This window comes from Larimichthys crocea, chromosome X (assembly GCF_000972845.2).
Source record: "Larimichthys crocea isolate SSNF chromosome X, L_crocea_2.0, whole genome shotgun sequence".
Taxonomy (NCBI): Eukaryota; Metazoa; Chordata; class Actinopteri; family Sciaenidae; genus Larimichthys; species Larimichthys crocea.
In genome coordinates, this window is record NC_040020.1 from 520,831 (window position 1) to 537,683 (window position 16,853).

General features: G+C 40.6%; 2 protein-coding genes across 2 annotated transcripts; one reads left to right on the forward strand and one right to left on the reverse strand.

The window, feature by feature from the left end:
* The first annotated feature begins 1,565 nt into the window (after positions 1-1,565).
* Positions 1,566-5,015, forward strand: LOC104934909 (E3 ubiquitin-protein ligase TRIM39). The gene is made up of 2 exons (XM_010750672.3): positions 1,566-1,668; positions 1,757-5,015. The coding sequence occupies exon 2, from the start codon at positions 1,766-1,768 to the stop codon at positions 3,383-3,385; it is 1,620 nt and encodes a 539-aa protein (XP_010748974.2). The 5' UTR covers positions 1,566-1,668; positions 1,757-1,765; the 3' UTR covers positions 3,386-5,015.
* A 1,809-nt stretch (positions 5,016-6,824) lies between these two features.
* Positions 6,825-12,519, reverse strand: LOC104934911 (tetraspanin-8). The gene is made up of 9 exons (XM_019270554.2): positions 12,324-12,519; positions 10,538-10,594; positions 10,216-10,335; positions 10,046-10,120; positions 9,846-9,935; positions 9,533-9,655; positions 8,970-9,002; positions 8,753-8,836; positions 6,825-7,791 (listed from the first exon to the last, which is right to left on the reverse strand). Exons 1-9 carry the CDS (start codon positions 12,381-12,383, stop codon positions 7,702-7,704), a joined length of 732 nt encoding a protein of 243 aa, XP_019126099.1. The 5' UTR covers positions 12,384-12,519; the 3' UTR covers positions 6,825-7,701.
* Between the last annotated feature and the right edge of the window lie 4,334 nt (positions 12,520-16,853).

Consider the following 16,853-nt stretch of genomic DNA (forward strand, 5'->3'; position numbering starts at 1 on the left):
AAGTCCTGATGAGATTTTCTGAAAGCAAACAAACCCAAAACAGTCACAAATAATAAATATTGTGATTTTCTATTCTCTCTCTCTCATCAGCGCGTAGCGGTTTGTGATTTTCTATTCTCTCTCTCTCATCAGCGCGTAGCGGTTCGATAACCGGTAACCTAAAGTACAAGAGCTCATCCATTTAAAACACATTACACACACACACACACACACACACACTACATTACAGGGGTCATTAAGAATATATTAGAGGTGTCAGTGTCATTATAAATTCACAACATATAAGAGAAGCTATTAGGAAATGTGGGTCAACACACACACACACACACACACATAGTGAGGTTATTAATGTCATTCATGAATGAGACCGACAATCCAAAATGACGACAGCGAGGTGTGTGTGTGTGTGTGTGTGTGTGTGTGTGTGTGTGTGTGTGTGATGGATGGACTCAGGTGTGTGTGAAGCCCTGCATGCTCACTCTGTAATGGAAAAAGTTAAAACCACAAATCTAAATTAGATTGATGAAAATTTATTTAAGGAAAGTTTTTTCCCGAGCAGGGCGTGAACGTGTCGTCACGCTCATGGAACAGTTCACACAAAAGAAGAAATGTCAAAGCTCGGAAACATCAGAGGATCGCCGACGTCATGGCGGTGAAATACATCCAAAAGTTCTGAGACAGACTGAGTCACCTTCTGTACAACAAAGGTAAAAAAACAATAAAGGACATATCGGTGCAGCAATAAGTAACGTGGCAGCTGTTGGGTCATCATCTCTGAGAGGAGCCAGCATGTCCAAACAATCAAATTATTTTATCCCCATTCAGATTAGCAGAGAAAGGGGCACAAGCCAGTGTCTTATTGTAAATACAGAGGGTTGTGTCAGGAAGGGCCAAATCAAACATGCGAATCGAGTCTATGACTTCCATACCGGATCGATCGAGGCCCGGGTTAACAACGACCGCCATCGGTGGAAACTGGACTACTGTTGGTTCGAAGGAGGAGAGGAGGAAGGCGTGTTCGTAGGATGGATGCAGTGAAAGACGACATGAAGGTAGACAGGGTGAGATGGAGGCAACTGATTCGCTGTAGCGACCCCTGATGGGAAAAGCCCAAAGGAGAAGAAGATTCAGATGAGCAGAAACCACAAGTTAGCAGAAGAAGTCTCCAGTGACGATGGGCTCGCTTTCCACACCCACAGACCCTCCACTCTGCTGGAGCGATTCACTCTGTGGATATGTGCAAAGTTTCTGCTTTGCTTTGAGTGGTCACACCACGAAACTACCCAAACCAACATGTGTACGTTTTATTTTAAAAAGCTCCAACAGAACAAACGCTGCATTGTGATGAAGTCACACAGCGTGGCAACATCTGCACTCCAACAACACGTGGTGACGACGATGCACCATGTGATCAGAGCTGATCTAGTTTTCTATCAATACAAAGCGACATAACTCTTCAAGAGTCAAAAATAAATTAAAGCTTTACTTTGGACCTGAGCCAGAAGATGAAGTAATGTGACAAACTTCCCAGAAGTTTCAGCCAAACTGGTTTACCTGCAGAAAGAGGCGCAGCCACACCTGAGACTGAGTCAGAGAAGCGAAGGACGGCAAACAGAGCTGCAGTCCTGCACAGAACAGAACCGACCAGGAAGACTTCACCCAGCACCGGTGAGTACAGTTGGTTATTAATTGGTTGAGACAGTCGTAATAGATTATTGTGTAATGACAGTGTTTTAATGTGTTTTAATGTCTTCAGAGTGTCGACATGTCGGCTGCTGGCTGTCTGCTGACTGAGGATCAGCTTCTATGTGGCATCTGCCTGGACGTGTTCACCGTTCCGGTCACGTTACCGTGTGGACACAACTTCTGCAAACACTGCATCACGCAGCACTGGGGCACCAAGGTCCAGTGTCAGTGCCCCTCGTGCAAAGAGGAGTTCAATAAAAAACCTGATCTGCGGGTCAACACCGTCATATCTGAGATGGCTGCGCAGTTCAAACAGTCGGCCGGACGAAGCGGCTCACAAGATGCTAAACCGGGACAAGTTCCCTGCGACTTCTGCACCGAGACCAAAATGAAAGCCGTCAGGTCCTGCCTGGTGTGTTTGGCGTCGTACTGCGAGACTCACCTGGAGCCACATCTGACGGCGTCGCGCCTGAAAAGACATCAGCTGACTGATCCCGTGGAGAACCTGGAGGGCAGGATGTGCCCGATACACGACAAACCGATGGAGCTCTTCTGTAAGACGGATCAGACCTGTGTGTGCATGCTATGCCCCGTTCTAGACCACAAGTCGCATCAAATCATCCCGCTGAAAGAACAGTTTGAGAGAAAGAAGACCGAGCTGGGCAAGAAGGAGATTCAAATCCACCAGATGATCCATGAGAGGCGAATGAAGATCCGGGATATCAAACACACTGTGAAACTCAGCAAGGACGCTGCAGACCAAGAGAGGGAGGTCGGTGTTCTGGTCTTCAACACTCTGATAAAGTACCTGGAAACAGTCCAAGCCGAGCTCGTTGAGGTGATTGAAAAGAAGCATAAAACGACAGAAAAACAGGCCGAAGGGATCATCCACGACCTGGAGCAGGAGATCTCTGAGCTGATGAAGAGGCGCGGTGAGGTGGAACAGCTCTCAGTATCCAATGACCACCTTTATTTCCTCCAAAGCTTTGGGTCCTTGGATTCTTCTGCACTCAAAGATTGGAGGGAGGCAAACGTGACTCTTCAGTCGTTTGAGGGAATTGTGAAGGAAGCTCTGGACCAGCTGGAGGAGATGCTCGGCTTAGAGATGAAGAAGCTGCTCCACGAGGCTGAGCTAAACAGGTTCAAGCAGTTCGCGGTGGACGTGACTCTGGATCCGGACACGGCACACGCTGCTCTCATCGTGTCCGACGATGGCAAACAAGTCCATCACGGCATCGTGAAGAAGAGGAATCCCCCAGACGATCCTAAGAGATTCAATCCTAGCTGTTACGTTTTAGGAAAACAAGGTTTCTCTTCTGGAAGGTTTTACTTCGAGGCTCAAGTTAAAGAGAAGACTAGATGGATTTTAGGAGTCACCCAAGAGTCGATCAAGAGGAAGGGAATCATCCCAGTGTGCCCAGAAAACGGACACTGGACTGTGTGGTCAAAGAACAGAGGTGAATACGCAGCTCTCGTTGGCTTTCCTCTGCCTCTGTCTCTGAATTCAAAGCCAGAAAAGGTGGGAGTGTTTGTGGATTATGACAAGGGACTCGTCTCCTTTTTCGACGTGGATGCTGCCGCTCTGATCTACTCCTTCACCGGCTGCTCGTTCACTGGGAAACTCTACCCGTTCGTCAGTCCTGGGCTTAGTGACGACGGCATAAATTCTGCCCCTGTGATCATTTCTACCACCAAGTGACTAAAAAGAAGAAGCTGAATGCTCTTTGTAAATACATTGCTTTATTTAGTCTGGTTAAATTTGACTTCATTTGTTTGAAGATCACAGTTTGTAGAAGTAACCGTGACTCTTTGACCCAATGCATTCTGGAGCAGTTCATTTGTGTTGTGATCCAACCTCGACCTGACGCAAACCACAAAGCCTGCTCGGACTGACCTCGATGCAGAAAAAGGAAACGTTCCACCAAACCAATGAGAAGAAATCTGGTTGCAAGTTTCTGAACTCATCCACTGATTCGAACGAACTACAGGTTTGACATTTGGACTTGTCATAGAAGGAAAAAGCACATGTGGAACGAACTATATTAATGATGCATTGGGCAGGAACACGGTCCTCGTTAATTACACCTGTGGTTTTCCTGGTATTTGTTAAATGTAACGTGACAAAGGTTTAAAGTCTAATTAGGCCTCTTTGTTCCCACAAAGCCATGAAGCTAAAAGCGATTCAGCCAGAGTTCATTTCATTATTTACACATTTGCTTTTCCTGCTGTGACATTTTAAAAACGTGCTGCCAGTCTTAAAAGTTTTGCTGCTGCTGCTGCCAGCGTTCCTTAAGTCCATTGTTCTGCTGTCACATTGTTACACTGTAACGTCCTCGCTGCTGCGGTTTGAACCAGTTTCAGCCGTGATCGGTTTTATTCAAGAATAAAGTTAATTGCAGTTCTCCAAGCAGGGTGAAATATAAGCATGGGTAGGTCTGTACAGGTTAACAGAGGATAAAAAAAAAGACGGATATCTGTACAAGTTTTAATTTGAGCATTTAGTTCAGTTGAGTAATGAGACAGACTGGTTTTCTCTTCAGTGTTGCAGATCAGATTCACCAAACCCTCTTGAAGTAGAAGTCAACTCGACCATTTAAAACCATAAATGTTTGTTTCTGGCTTCCAGGCCGCCTGAGAAAACGAGTTGGCTCACAATGAAGTACTAGAAGTAGATGAGGTAGAACTTTTTATCTGGCTGGTTCTTGATCATAAAGGAGATCTCGTAGCTTTCATCCCTCGTTTTAGAAAAGGCCGCTGATGAGATCTGTCAAACGGACGATCAGTGGATTGAAAATGTTTCTGGCTGGCAGCATTAGCTAGCGAGAGGATTGAACCCAGGAGGACAATCAGTGAAATTCAAGTCAATGGGAAAACCAATCTAAACTCTCTTTATAGAACATGGAGAAAGGTAAAGTGAGCAGTTATAAAGGTATTCTACTTACACTGAACGTCACTAACTTGTTGAAACTCCTCTCACCTTGATGAACGCTTCATGATAATGAAGAGAAAAGCCAGTGATGTTTCACATCATTGAAGTACTTACTGAAATAAAGAGGTAAAACTATCTGTGACAAAGGGTCAAAGGGCATGATAATATTATACTGTGATGTTAAACTGCATGAAAAGCCTGAGGCTGATGTTGGAGTGTGCTTTCTATCAACTAATGAACTTGTGGCCTGTAATCTGTGTTGGCTCTACATAGAACCTAAACTATGTTGTTTAAACTCCACGTTAAGTCAGATGAAGGCGTGTAAAATTCGTCAGCAGTGTGTCATCTTTTTGCATGTAATTTGAGTTTTTCCACCAATGAATTAAAGGCGATAAACCGACTGCGTCTCTTCCTAAGCCTGTATTGTTGCGTGTTTGCTTCACCTTTAACAGCAGTCCAATGTCTCTCCACTGTGTGCTTTGTGTACAGTAATCTCCAGGCCTGCGTTCAAGTGCCCGAGGCGGCTCGTATGTGGAAAGAAGTCGAGAGCCCATCACATGCTGCCTGCAGCAGGAAATCCAACTTTAAAAACTGATCTCAACAATGATTGATTACCTTTCTGTATGGGATGACTCTTTGGGCCTTTAGTTTTATTTATTTCTTCTCATAAGTTACAGCAGAAAGCAATGTTTGCACGGTGAGAGCGTATTATGTTTACGGATTGAAAAGAATGTAGCAGGCGTACCAGAGAGTTCTCAAGCACTGACTCATCTGTCAACGGAAAAGGTCCAAGAATTTAACATATGTCACCTGCACAGCTTGTGTCCTCCCACTCTGCAGATCTTTAAAAGACAAAACTGTCACTAACTGAAACCTCAAATGTAAAGTGTGTGTCTGAAGTGCTGAATAAACCGGCAGAGTTCAGTTCACCTGAGACATAAACGCTCGCCGTGCAGCATCGAGATCCAGATCAGCTTTACTGAAACATCAGATATGACTTCAGTGAGCTCGTATTTATATATTACACACTTTAGCAGCACGTTATTTATAACTGGTTATCTTCCTCTCCGGTTCCTTCACAGCAGTTTGAAAGATGAACCTTCCTGGATCATAAAGATAATAAATGAACTCATGTAGCCTTTTTTGCTTGTGTGCGCTGCCATCTAGTGGCTGCTGGGTGAGGCACACTATGTGGCCAAAAGTATGTGGACACACTATGGGTGTAACAAATATCTTATTTTGGATGTTCATCTGCAGGTTACGGAAGCCCTGAGAGCTCAAACACTGCAACTTATGTAACGGTTGCAAAGTTAGAAAACAACAAAACACACCTTTCTAGTCTTCTGACCACTCAAAGTGCTTTTACACTACAAACCTCATTCACCCACTTGCACCTTGCATGGCAGCCAATGCAAAGTGCAAACTGCTCATCAGAAGATGACACTTCATACACATTGACACACACCTTTGGAGCAGTTCAGGGGTTCAGTATCTTCCTCAAGGACGCTTCGACATGCAGACTGAAGGGGATCGAACCGCCGATCATGATTAGTGGATGAGCGGTTCTACCTTCCTGAGCTCCAGCCGCCCTGTTTAAGATAAAGAGTTATATTTACTTTATACCCCGTCCTTGTTGGAAGATGTTGCAGCCAAAGACTCCAGAGAAGAGACAGAAATGTCTTTTCACCAGGACAGTTTTTATTGCTTTTATCACTGAATACAGCCTGTTGTTCTTCCAGAACTGGCCACCTGCCTCCAGCTGTCACCTGATTTCTACCTGCACACCTGTTACCTGTTATGAGTTCAACATATATTCCAGACTCTTCCCCATCATGCCTCGTTTGTTGGTTTCCTGCGTCTCTTTGTGATGTCTCATCTGTGTTGAATGAGTTACATTGATTTGCTTTGTCTGAGCTGCTGATACCCAACCACCGTTTACCGCTCAAACAAACCCAGCATCAGCCACTGTTCCCAGCCGAGACCCTCCGATACTCTTTCCTGTGCCCCAACTTACAATACAGCATCATCAGCATACACTTATTTATCCACCAAATCCATTCAAAACCACCCCATCTCACTCTGTACCCATCCACCAACCCTTTAACGCCCCGTTAGTCCTTTTAAACCCCCAACTTCACTTTCAACCCTCTTGACTGGCCTCCATTCACTTTAAGTACTGATCACATTAGAAAAAAGAACTGACGCCTTGTGGATATTCATTCTCCGGAGTTTATTTTTAAAATGATATGAGTACAGTTTTCACAATAAAACAGTTCATGTCACAGCATCTAAATCCCTGAAAACCCAGAACTGAAACTTTGTGTCTGTTGTTCTAATTTTTGTTCCCAGTGCTGCAGGTTTTGCTTTGATTTCCATTTTTCTAAAGTTACCTGCTCTTTTATTTCATTTTTCAGACTTTGACCTTGTCAGGACATTCATTAAATCAACCCAGAGGTCCAGTGGCCTTCTCTGCTTTAACAGGACTGAAGTGCTTTACATGGACATACATATATCTTTAGAAAATACTTTTTTAATTTTTTGTATTTTTTACAAACACAGCAACACAACAACTCACTAATTAAATGAAACATTTGTTTCTCAATTCAAATAAAATAAGTTATTGTCAGTGCAAATTCTGATTGGATTGGTCCCAATCTGTTTTGTTTGTTTGTCCAATTCATGAATAAGTTAGCCAGCTTCAGACAGCCTTTGCAACTTAACGATGAGCAAAGATGGACTTCACTGTGCCAATTTTCTTAAACTTAAACCTTTTTTTTTAATTGCTGTTGTTGGGATCTCCTGGGTTTGGTCTGATGTGGTGAAGGCTGAACATACAAACTGCTTCTTTTCTTCAATACATGTCTATGATGCTGCACATTATCAAGTTACACAGAAGAGATTCAATAACTCACACAAAAATAAATGTTTGGAATATTTTCTACAATTAAAAAAAGAAAAGCATCAATCATCTCTCCGTCTCCTAATTTCACTCGCACTCTCTTAAAAGCAGTAATAAAAAATTAAAGAGGCTAAAAAACCAATAAGTCCTCTTGTTACAGTGCAGAGGTCAAAGGTCAGGGGTCCCTTCAGTAGCCCTTCATGTTGAAGGATGCTCCTGCGTCGTCGTGGCGGTTGACCTGATGGACCATCAGGAGGGAGATCAGCAGGCCCAACAGCTATGAAGACAGGTAGTCAGTTAGACAGGTGACAGGTACAAGAAACAGGCTCTCAGACACCTTGAACACCAGAAGTGAGAAGTGAGAGACAAACAACCATCTGTCCAATCCACACTGCAAACAACTCCAAATGAAATGTTGACTGCAGGCCAACAGATGTTATAAAGATGTTTTTAATTTCAGTTTACTGTCTGCATATTTGAGTTAAAAGATGCTGGTTCTGCGAGTTTTTCTTAAAATAGAAACATTAGAAGTCTCCTGAATAATTTGGATCCCATGGGCCCTCAAAGCTAAGACCTGTCTGTAGGATCCAACCTGAGTGAATCCAAGGCTTTACCTTTTGATTTATATCAGCCAATACTGACTATTAGCACGCCAAGCCCACACAAAGCAAAAAAATGCAGAGTTTAGAACTTGAACTTGACTTGAATTACTTAAATTATAACATCAAATATTAATAAAAAGTTAAGATTTTGTTTTTTACAATTGGAAATGACAACTTCACCATAATTGCTGAATTTGGAATTTGGAAGTGGATTGAACAAAATCTAAAATTTGCAGTAATTGGATGTTTCAAACTAAATTTATTTAGGTGTCATAGTTGACTTCTTTCTAGTTATTACCATTATTGTACTGTACTGAATAAACATGGTTAACAAAAATGCCATCTTTATAACATCAAGTAAACTCATCAGGAAAATGAACTTGAGCAAATATGACCTATACTGTATCCAGCCACCAGGGGGCAATTGAGATGTTTTTTGCTTTGCTTTTAAGGAGATGTTATGTAATCCATCTTCATATAAAAAAGAGATATGTTCTAACACAGAAGGGTTTCATGTGTATCTAAACTCCCTCCTCTGAACCTTTCTGTAGCCATACTGAGAACAGATCAATGTCGACAAAATCCTAATAAACAAGAGCAAGACTAAAAAAAAAGGAGAATAAATGCAGAGCTTACTGCGACGACAGCAAATCCAAAGAATAAGCCCAAAGCCATGTTGAAGGCCATGTCCAACAAGTCAAAGATGTATTTACTGCAGGTCTGCAGAAGAGGAGATGGAGAAAGGGTTATTATCTGGAAGCATTGATAACTGCGAAATCTGATGGTGTTTGGATGCACTGGTTGGTTGATTGATTGATTGATTGATTGATTGATTGATTGATTGATTGGTTACCTCTGCATAGATTTGGTTTGGGCCAGTTGTTCCCTGCAAGAAAAGAGAAAATATGGTCATTATAATGAAAAAAAGAGTCCAAGTACTGCAGATACCACGTCTTTGATGAGAGGCTGTACAAAGGTTTGCTTCATTATCAGTCATTCAGCCCTTCGGAAGAAGTATAAAAACTTTAGACTTGAGTGGACAACATATCGTAAAGACTTGTTGTCTCATTGTCGTAGAACCATCTTAAATTCTCTCAGACGTCGTCAATGGAAGTCTGAACTTTTTTGGCATTTTTGGTTGCCTCCTTTTTGTTTTTCATGTGAACAAGTCAGGGAAACACTATGAATGTCTTTGAAGAGAGACTGTCCGAAAGTCTGTGTCATTATCAAGTTATCAAGCCTTTTGGAAAAGGTATGAATACTTTAGAACTGAGTGGACAACAAGTCCTAAAGACTGGTAAAACCAACGCTAAGGCAATCCTTCTCCAACTATAACCAAATTTAATGATGAAAAGGTTTTGCACTTTTGCACATGAGCACAAACCTGACATTCCAAATACTTTCAACAAAACCAACCTGAGGTTTGGCTTTACATCCAGAAGCATATGCAGAATACATATATCCTGAAGAGCGGCACGCACAGGAGTCTGGGATAACATTACCCCAGTCCGAGGCACCCGTTATTCCACAGCAATGACCCTGCAACCACCAAAGAGTGAGTTTCAACAGATGGAAAAGGTCTTTAGCATTGTTCCTGCAGTAGATGATGAGATATAAATAATGTTCAATGAAAGAGAGCTGTGTAAAAATGTGATTAAATAAAGTTATCCAAGAAAAGAAGCAGCCTACACTACACTCAAAGCAGTTAATGGTACATGGACAACATTACCGCTTCCTGCAGCTGATTGAGCGCCTCGCTCATCTCAGAAGTATGTAAGAGGGCCTTCACCATTTCGGTATCCTGCATGCTGGTTTTCATCTACAAGAAGAGAAAGAACAACGTGAGTCTATCTATATATCTATGTCGACTATAATAGACAGAGAACAATAGGATCAAGATAGGGAAAGGAATGTGTGTAGATAGATAACCTGTTCCTTTCCAACAGCGCTCATGATGCCAAAGATCATCATGACGATCATTCCAACCCCCATGAATCCTGCAAACTGTACATGACACAAAAAGTTTAATCATATCATGACACATTTCTTTGTCGATGGATTGACTTCCCAACAAAATCATCAAATTTACATTGACGTACTATTTTGAGGGCGAGGGGTTTCTCGGAGTGACCAGCAAAGATTCCCAAGCAGGAGATGCCGAGGACGCCGAGGGCAAACGCCCAAGCCCATCCCACGCTCGGGCCTCCAACCGCCGACATCTGACAAACACAACGCAAATGCTGAATTACTGCAAGACTTGCCCGGGAGATTCTGTAGGACCGGGTGCATGTTAAAAATGCCATTGAAATAAAGGCTTGCGTTTACAAGAGCAAGAATTTCCTAAAATGTCAAACTATAAATTAATGCTCAACAAAACATGATGATTGATTTACAACATGAAGTGTCGTTGCTGTTGTTTACCTGGTGGCTGTAGGCACTGGACTTGATCAATCCGTAGACCATCAGACCTCCAAAGATCTGAGGACACATCACATTAGTCAGTTTGTACTTTAACAAAATAAAAGCCAAGTGAATGGAGGCTTAAGTGTGCCACCAAAGAACTGAGTGACACTTGTAGAATGCTGTGGGGTGCCGTTTGTAAAGCATCTCGCTCTGAAAATAACAGCAACATTTTGTCACATTTAGCTAAAAACAATGTTTAAAAAACTGGTTTGAATTTTTGAGAGTCACTTTTTTGCACATTTAGAACAATATTTGTGAACTTAGAGATATTTTAAATATTTAAATCCAAATGTTAAATGTAAAATCTAAATGCTAAATCTAAATCTAAATCTAAATGTTAAATGTTAAATATAAATGTTAAATGTTAAATATAAATCTAAATGTTAAATAATCAATATAAATATAAATGTTAATATATATCTAAATGTTTATTACATATAAATGTTAAATATATATCTAAATGTTAAATATTAAATATTAATGTAAATATATATCTAAATGTTAAATTAATATAAATCTAAATGTTTGAAGCTAAATGTTAAATCTAAATGTTAAATATAAAGGTAAACTAAATCTAAATGTTAAAAATAAATATAAATGTTAAATAAATTATAAATGTTGAAGCTAAATGTTTCGGGTGAAACTAAATATTTAGCTAAAATGCAAATTCAAATGCCGGTAACCGGAAGTGCCAAAATAAAAGCTTGAGGAGGTCAGAGCTAGTTATAGTGGCAAATAACGGATAAAACCATCTTATCCGGGGAAATGGACTCTTGGACTCTCAAAAATTCAAACCAGTTTTTTAAACATTGTTTTTAGCTAAATGTGACAAAATGTTGCTGTTATTTTCAGAGCGAGATGCTTTACAAATGGCGCCCCATAGAATGCATTTAAACTTTCTTCTACGTCTTGTATTTTCATATGAATATTCCCTGCACATGCTTCACTGACAGCCTGCATGCGTACTCTGTTCCTGATTTTAATTTGAAAAGACAACTGTCGCTGTCCAACTCTTGATTTCAGTATTTCTCCGTGGTCTTTGGTGGATGGAATAAAATGTTTCCACCACATATACAATCTAATTTAAAGGTTTTATTAAACTCAATATTTTGCTTTTAATCCGTCTCTTTTAATTACGCTGAATGAAACAATTTTTTGGATATTTTCTGATAAAGTAGCACTTTTAATAATGTTCCTATTTTCTCAGCATCTAAAGTAAAAATGAAAAAACTCTTCAAACTCTGCCCTCTTTAAATTACCACTCTTGTTTTTTCCGTCAGAGCTCAGAGAGCTGCAAACATCCTCAGAGGGTCCAAGGCAGGGGCGGGACTATAATGTATTTACTGGAACTGACTGTTAACTGAACAGGTGCAGAAAAAAAAAATGGACCCGCTCTTTTTTACACAAACGTGACTGTTCACACCTTTTTGTTTGATTTAATTGTTGCTGTTAATTGTGTTATTTATGTCATATACTTATTATAGGAGTTTAGACTTATTACTGATTATTTGCTCTATTTCTTGTAAGTAAATCTTTTTGACCTGGATAATAACTGACATGTTTAACAAAAAAATCACAAGAAAAAGAAAAAAAAACTCTTTATCTTTGCAGTTTTCATCTTTAAACACAAAACTAAACTATGAAAAAAAAACAAAAAAACAAATAAAGTAATTGTATTAATTAGTTGTAATTAGTAATATGCAAAAATGTAAGAAATGAAACAATAAATCTTGTTTTTACTCACTGCAAACAGAGCATTGAAGGCGATAAAGAGGCGCTTGAGGCATTGGTTCACTTTTCCCATCTTTGGTGTTTAACAGTTGGTCTCTCAGCAGACGAAGAAGTGAAGCGATGTGGTGTGTGTGCTGATGTGAAGCAGTGTGCGCCCTGATAAGCCTCCACAGTGAAAGTATGTGGCACAGAGTTACGACACACAGACCTGATCTGAAGCCAAACACCGGGATCTACGTCAGAACTCACGGGACTGACGCAACTTTAAGTAAAAATGCTTCACACAACAACACAACAAGTCAAAACAAGTTAACTTTAATGACAGAGATCATTTGCAGCATTGACATAAAGCACAAAAAGAGAATATGGAAGTAGTTTGAGGACAAAAGTTTCAGATTTAGTTCATCTTGTTACGAAACAGAGTTCACTCAGAGAATCGGACGTCCGGCACTCAGCCGACATTACACTACTTACTAACTACTTGAGAAATGCTCTGCTGTTAGACAGCATTCATAATTCATGTAATACTGAAGAGGTTCTTGTCATGGGAACATAAACATAGTTTGGTATGAGAAAAGGTTGGTGGAAAAATCTTTACTTCATTATTATTCTAACAGCTCAGATGTAAAAAGAAACTGAAGAAGCAAAGTGAGAGTTAAGAACAGTGACTATCATCAAAGTTTCCTCTTATAACTGCCGGCAGCTCAGTACATATTCATATCAGTTATACAAACATGAGCAGATATGATGGTAAACTCATAAAGATAATAAAAAGGGGGGAAGCCATGCAGACATCAAAGTTATCCTGAGAATAAACTTTCAATGAAGTACATTAATAACTTTTAAAAGGTATAAAAAACAAACATTTCTCAACTTCTGTCTGCAGATATAAAACACACTCCATGTGGAGTTAGAAAGAAGTTTGGACCAGCTGCAGAAATTATTTTAGTTTCTGTCTTAGAAGAAGTTTTACAGAGAGGGGGGACAGGAAAAACCTGTCCTGTTCTCTCTAACTGCTCTAGATCTATGAGGTGTTTACTGTAAGTGTGTGTGTGTGTGTGTGTGTGTGTGTGTGTGTGTGTGTGTGTGTGTGTGTGTGTGTGTGTGTGTGTGTGTGTGAGAGAGAGAAATAATAGCTCGTCCTTCCAGCTGACCTCTCAGAGAAAAAAATGTGGCAGTCGGAAAAAAAAAAAGAGACCAAAACTATGTGACGGAGGGGTGGACAAAATATCAGAAATGGGTGCAACAGTGTCAGATACATTAGTACAAGTTGTGGGATTAAGGAGTGTGACTGCATCTCCAACCAATACCGTGCCTGACTAGGCATAACCCTGAAAGAGACAACTGAGCATGACATTAAGAGTAAATGCTCAGAGGAAAGGGTGGAGGACAGGGGAGAAGTCACGTCCATGCATGCTCGACGTTAATGGACAGAAACGAAACCAAATCAAAGTCGTGCATCTGACTGCTGCTTTTCCACAGAAACAAAAGCAATGAACTAAAGTAGTGATGTTGCATAAAGGCTGAAGGGATGCGACGTTCTTTTGGTCTAACAGAGGTTTACCAAAGTCATCACTGAACAACATAGACGAGGGTCACGTGAGCCGTTTTATTCTGCGTCCAATGCACGACTCCGATCACGAGGTGATCAAACTAAAAGTATTTCTAACACGAGAACAGCTGAACACTGAACACATCCATGGACCGACAAAGACGAAGGGAGACAAGGACTATTTATACCTGAGGTGAGGGTCCAATCAGGGGCGGGGAGGGAAAAGGTGAGTACAAAATAAAACAGGAAGTGCTTGTAACAAAACACTGAACAAATTAACACACTTGATGAGACACAACATGCGTTCGTTCTTCCCCTGGCGAGTGGTGATCCACTCAAATTATATTTATCATCAATCCAATGTCCGAGCCCACAGACCGTGAAACCCCCACAGGCCACTGAACCTGTGACGTAACCACCTGTCAATGAAAGCATCCGTGCATTTCATTCAGCACAACATTTGAACAGGTGTATAACAATTAGAATAACGGTCGAACACGTTGGAGGCGTCCGCCTGCACAGTTCTTGGCTGTGGGTTTATTTGTCTTCTCGTTGCAGCAGGTACCTGAAGACAGTTGGAAAACACCTGGGCTATAAAACGCTGATTAAACACACCTCACTGTTTCATTTGGGCGCTCTTTGAGTTCTTTAAATCATTTCTATATCTCGTGCCTTCAGCCCGTGTCTCTCTCAGAGCCGGGTCAAACTGTTTTTTAAACCTTTGACTTCATATGACAGTGCTACAAAATGTAACATTATTATATATTAAAATAATATTTTGTTGCTACTTATGTCAGGATGTAGCGTGTACAAACCATATTTAGTTAGACGTTCACCATGTTTCTAAACAAAACAATATAAACAATTAAGTCTACACACGCCTTTATTCAATAATGTTTAAATTAACAATTTAATTACACAAAAATTCATCTGCCCAAAATTCAGCCGAGCATGTTTCTATTTCGAGGTCTTCTGTTGAATTTTTTTTTTTTTCTTGAACACTCAGAGTTTAGTATGTATATATGTGTGTGTGTGTGTGTGTGTGTGTGTGTGTGTGTATGTGTTTGTGGTTTTCACACTAAAAACCAGATGGAAAGTTCCAACCTGCTCTAACTGGGACATGAGCCGAAGATTTGTGGCTACTGATCAACAAAATAAGCCCCCACCCCACCAGCATCCTGTTTATAGCTCAGAGGACAATATGTGTTTTTATATATACTGTATATATAAAACCTATTGTCATTACTTTATGTAGTTACATTATTCTCTGTATGTTAATTTGAAGTCCATCTTTGTCATTTCTTTGTAATTTTAACTGAACAAAATCAACATTTATTCAAATAAAGTATGAAACACAGGAACACATTATGTGAACGTGATGCAGTTTGATTCAACGTGCATCGTTTTTGAGAGTACTTGAATGTTTTTTATTAACTTTGTAATTTGGTAGAAACTAAAACGTTTATGATCAGTTCAGAGAGACACATCGTTACATCATGAGACTTGAGTTCGTCGTGCTGAGGTGGTTCGGTGAGAAGCTGCCCCTGCATCTGAAACCACACTGTGGTAATCACAGTAAGTATGAGCACAGAAAGTAGGTCAGCTGCTCAGGTGGAAAGGTTTCTGTCTCATTTTATTGTCTAAAAAAAAATTGTTAGACTCTCCATAATAATACCAGAGGAAGTTATCTCTAAACCTCAACACATATCCGCATACCCCATGAGATGCTGTACTTTTGTCTTGTAGGTGCCACAACTCTGACTTCTTTTATTTATCATGTAGGTGAAGTGACAAACTCGTTTCTGTGTGTTAATGGCGATAAAGGATGTGGTGTGTGGTTAACTGTTGGAAAACAATGGGCACAGAGGAAGCACTGCACACACACTTCCACAGAAATAAATCTTTTGGGGAAAAGTTCCTGTCAGTAGCAACACAAAGATTCATCTTTTTTTTAACGGCTTCATAACCGTCATCACCGGGATCATTTTAATGCAGAAACAGTTTGTGTGCAGTTATTTCTGCAAATCTACTGAAAAAAAAGAAGCAAAACATATTAAATTTAACTTTTATCAACACTGTAACCAAAACTGAAAGCAACAGATCTCGTCGTCTCCGTGTCTGTCGCTGTATTTATATTTCAAACTCTGCAGCTCTTAGACAACAGGAAGTTTCTTCTGACACGAGCACGAGTGATAAAAGTTCTGATTGTGTCATTTATGGTTCCAACCCAAGTGCCCGTGAGTGCCACATGTCCAAAGCAGCTTTGGTCCTGTGGCAGCAGTGAGATACCTCAGTCAGTGTAACTGTTAAATCTGATATATAAAATAACACTAGCTGCTGTTTGTTTACTGCTGCTGTGGTCTCCCTCTACGTAAACTTTAACATAAGCATGCTGATGACGGTAGACCGATGTGGAGATAAAATGAATGTAGATGCTGCCACATGTTTACCCCCAGCTGGAAACTCCCAGCTTGGCAGTGGTTTATCGGATGGTTACGCAATATCCTCAGTTGCATGGGGATTTTCTATTAATACTCATATCTCAGTGCACATAGAAATGTTCCCATGAGCACGCTCTGTTTCAAAAGATGGAAAAACTAACCAACGGACATACCAACAGGTCCAAACAAGCTGGAGATGATATCTCGGCTCTAATGACGGGAATCCCAGTTCTTTCTAGTGAGCCGGCTCTTTCGACTCCTTCATTTCACCACTTTTTATAATCCATCCAGATGTAGCGCCGATTTGACTTGAGCTCTTTGAACCGGCTCGTTCACGACGACTCTTTAAAGTCTGAACACGCTTGAGCCGACCAATCGAAACAGTTTGCATGCACAGTGGCTGATGGGATGCTGTTTCACGTTGGGACACCGATGTGGCGTCTGAATCAGAACTCATCTCCGATGGCGAACTCTTGTGACACGATTTCTAATAATAATACTAATAATAATTACTTTATTGTAGAACATTCATTGAATGAACACTGATATA

What these genes read in the sequence shown, in the direction of transcription:
- LOC104934909 (XM_010750672.3), top strand. Translation starts at nt 1,766, where the DNA reads ATGTCGGCTGCTGGCTGTCTGCTGACTGAGGATCAGCTTCTATGTGGC.
- LOC104934911 (XM_019270554.2), bottom strand. Translation starts at nt 12,383, where the DNA reads ATGGGAAAAGTGAACCAATGCCTCAAGCGCCTCTTTATCGCCTTCAAT. An exon ending in CCTTCAATGCTCTGTTTGCA is followed by an intron (nt 10,595 to 12,323) that starts GTGAGTAAAAAC and finishes ATGTGTCCTCAG; the next exon opens with ATCTTTGGAGGTCTGATGGT. An exon ending in GATGTAAAGCCAAACCTCAG is followed by an intron (nt 9,003 to 9,532) that starts GTTGGTTTTGTT and finishes CTTTTCTTGCAG; the next exon opens with GGAACAACTGGCCCAAACCA.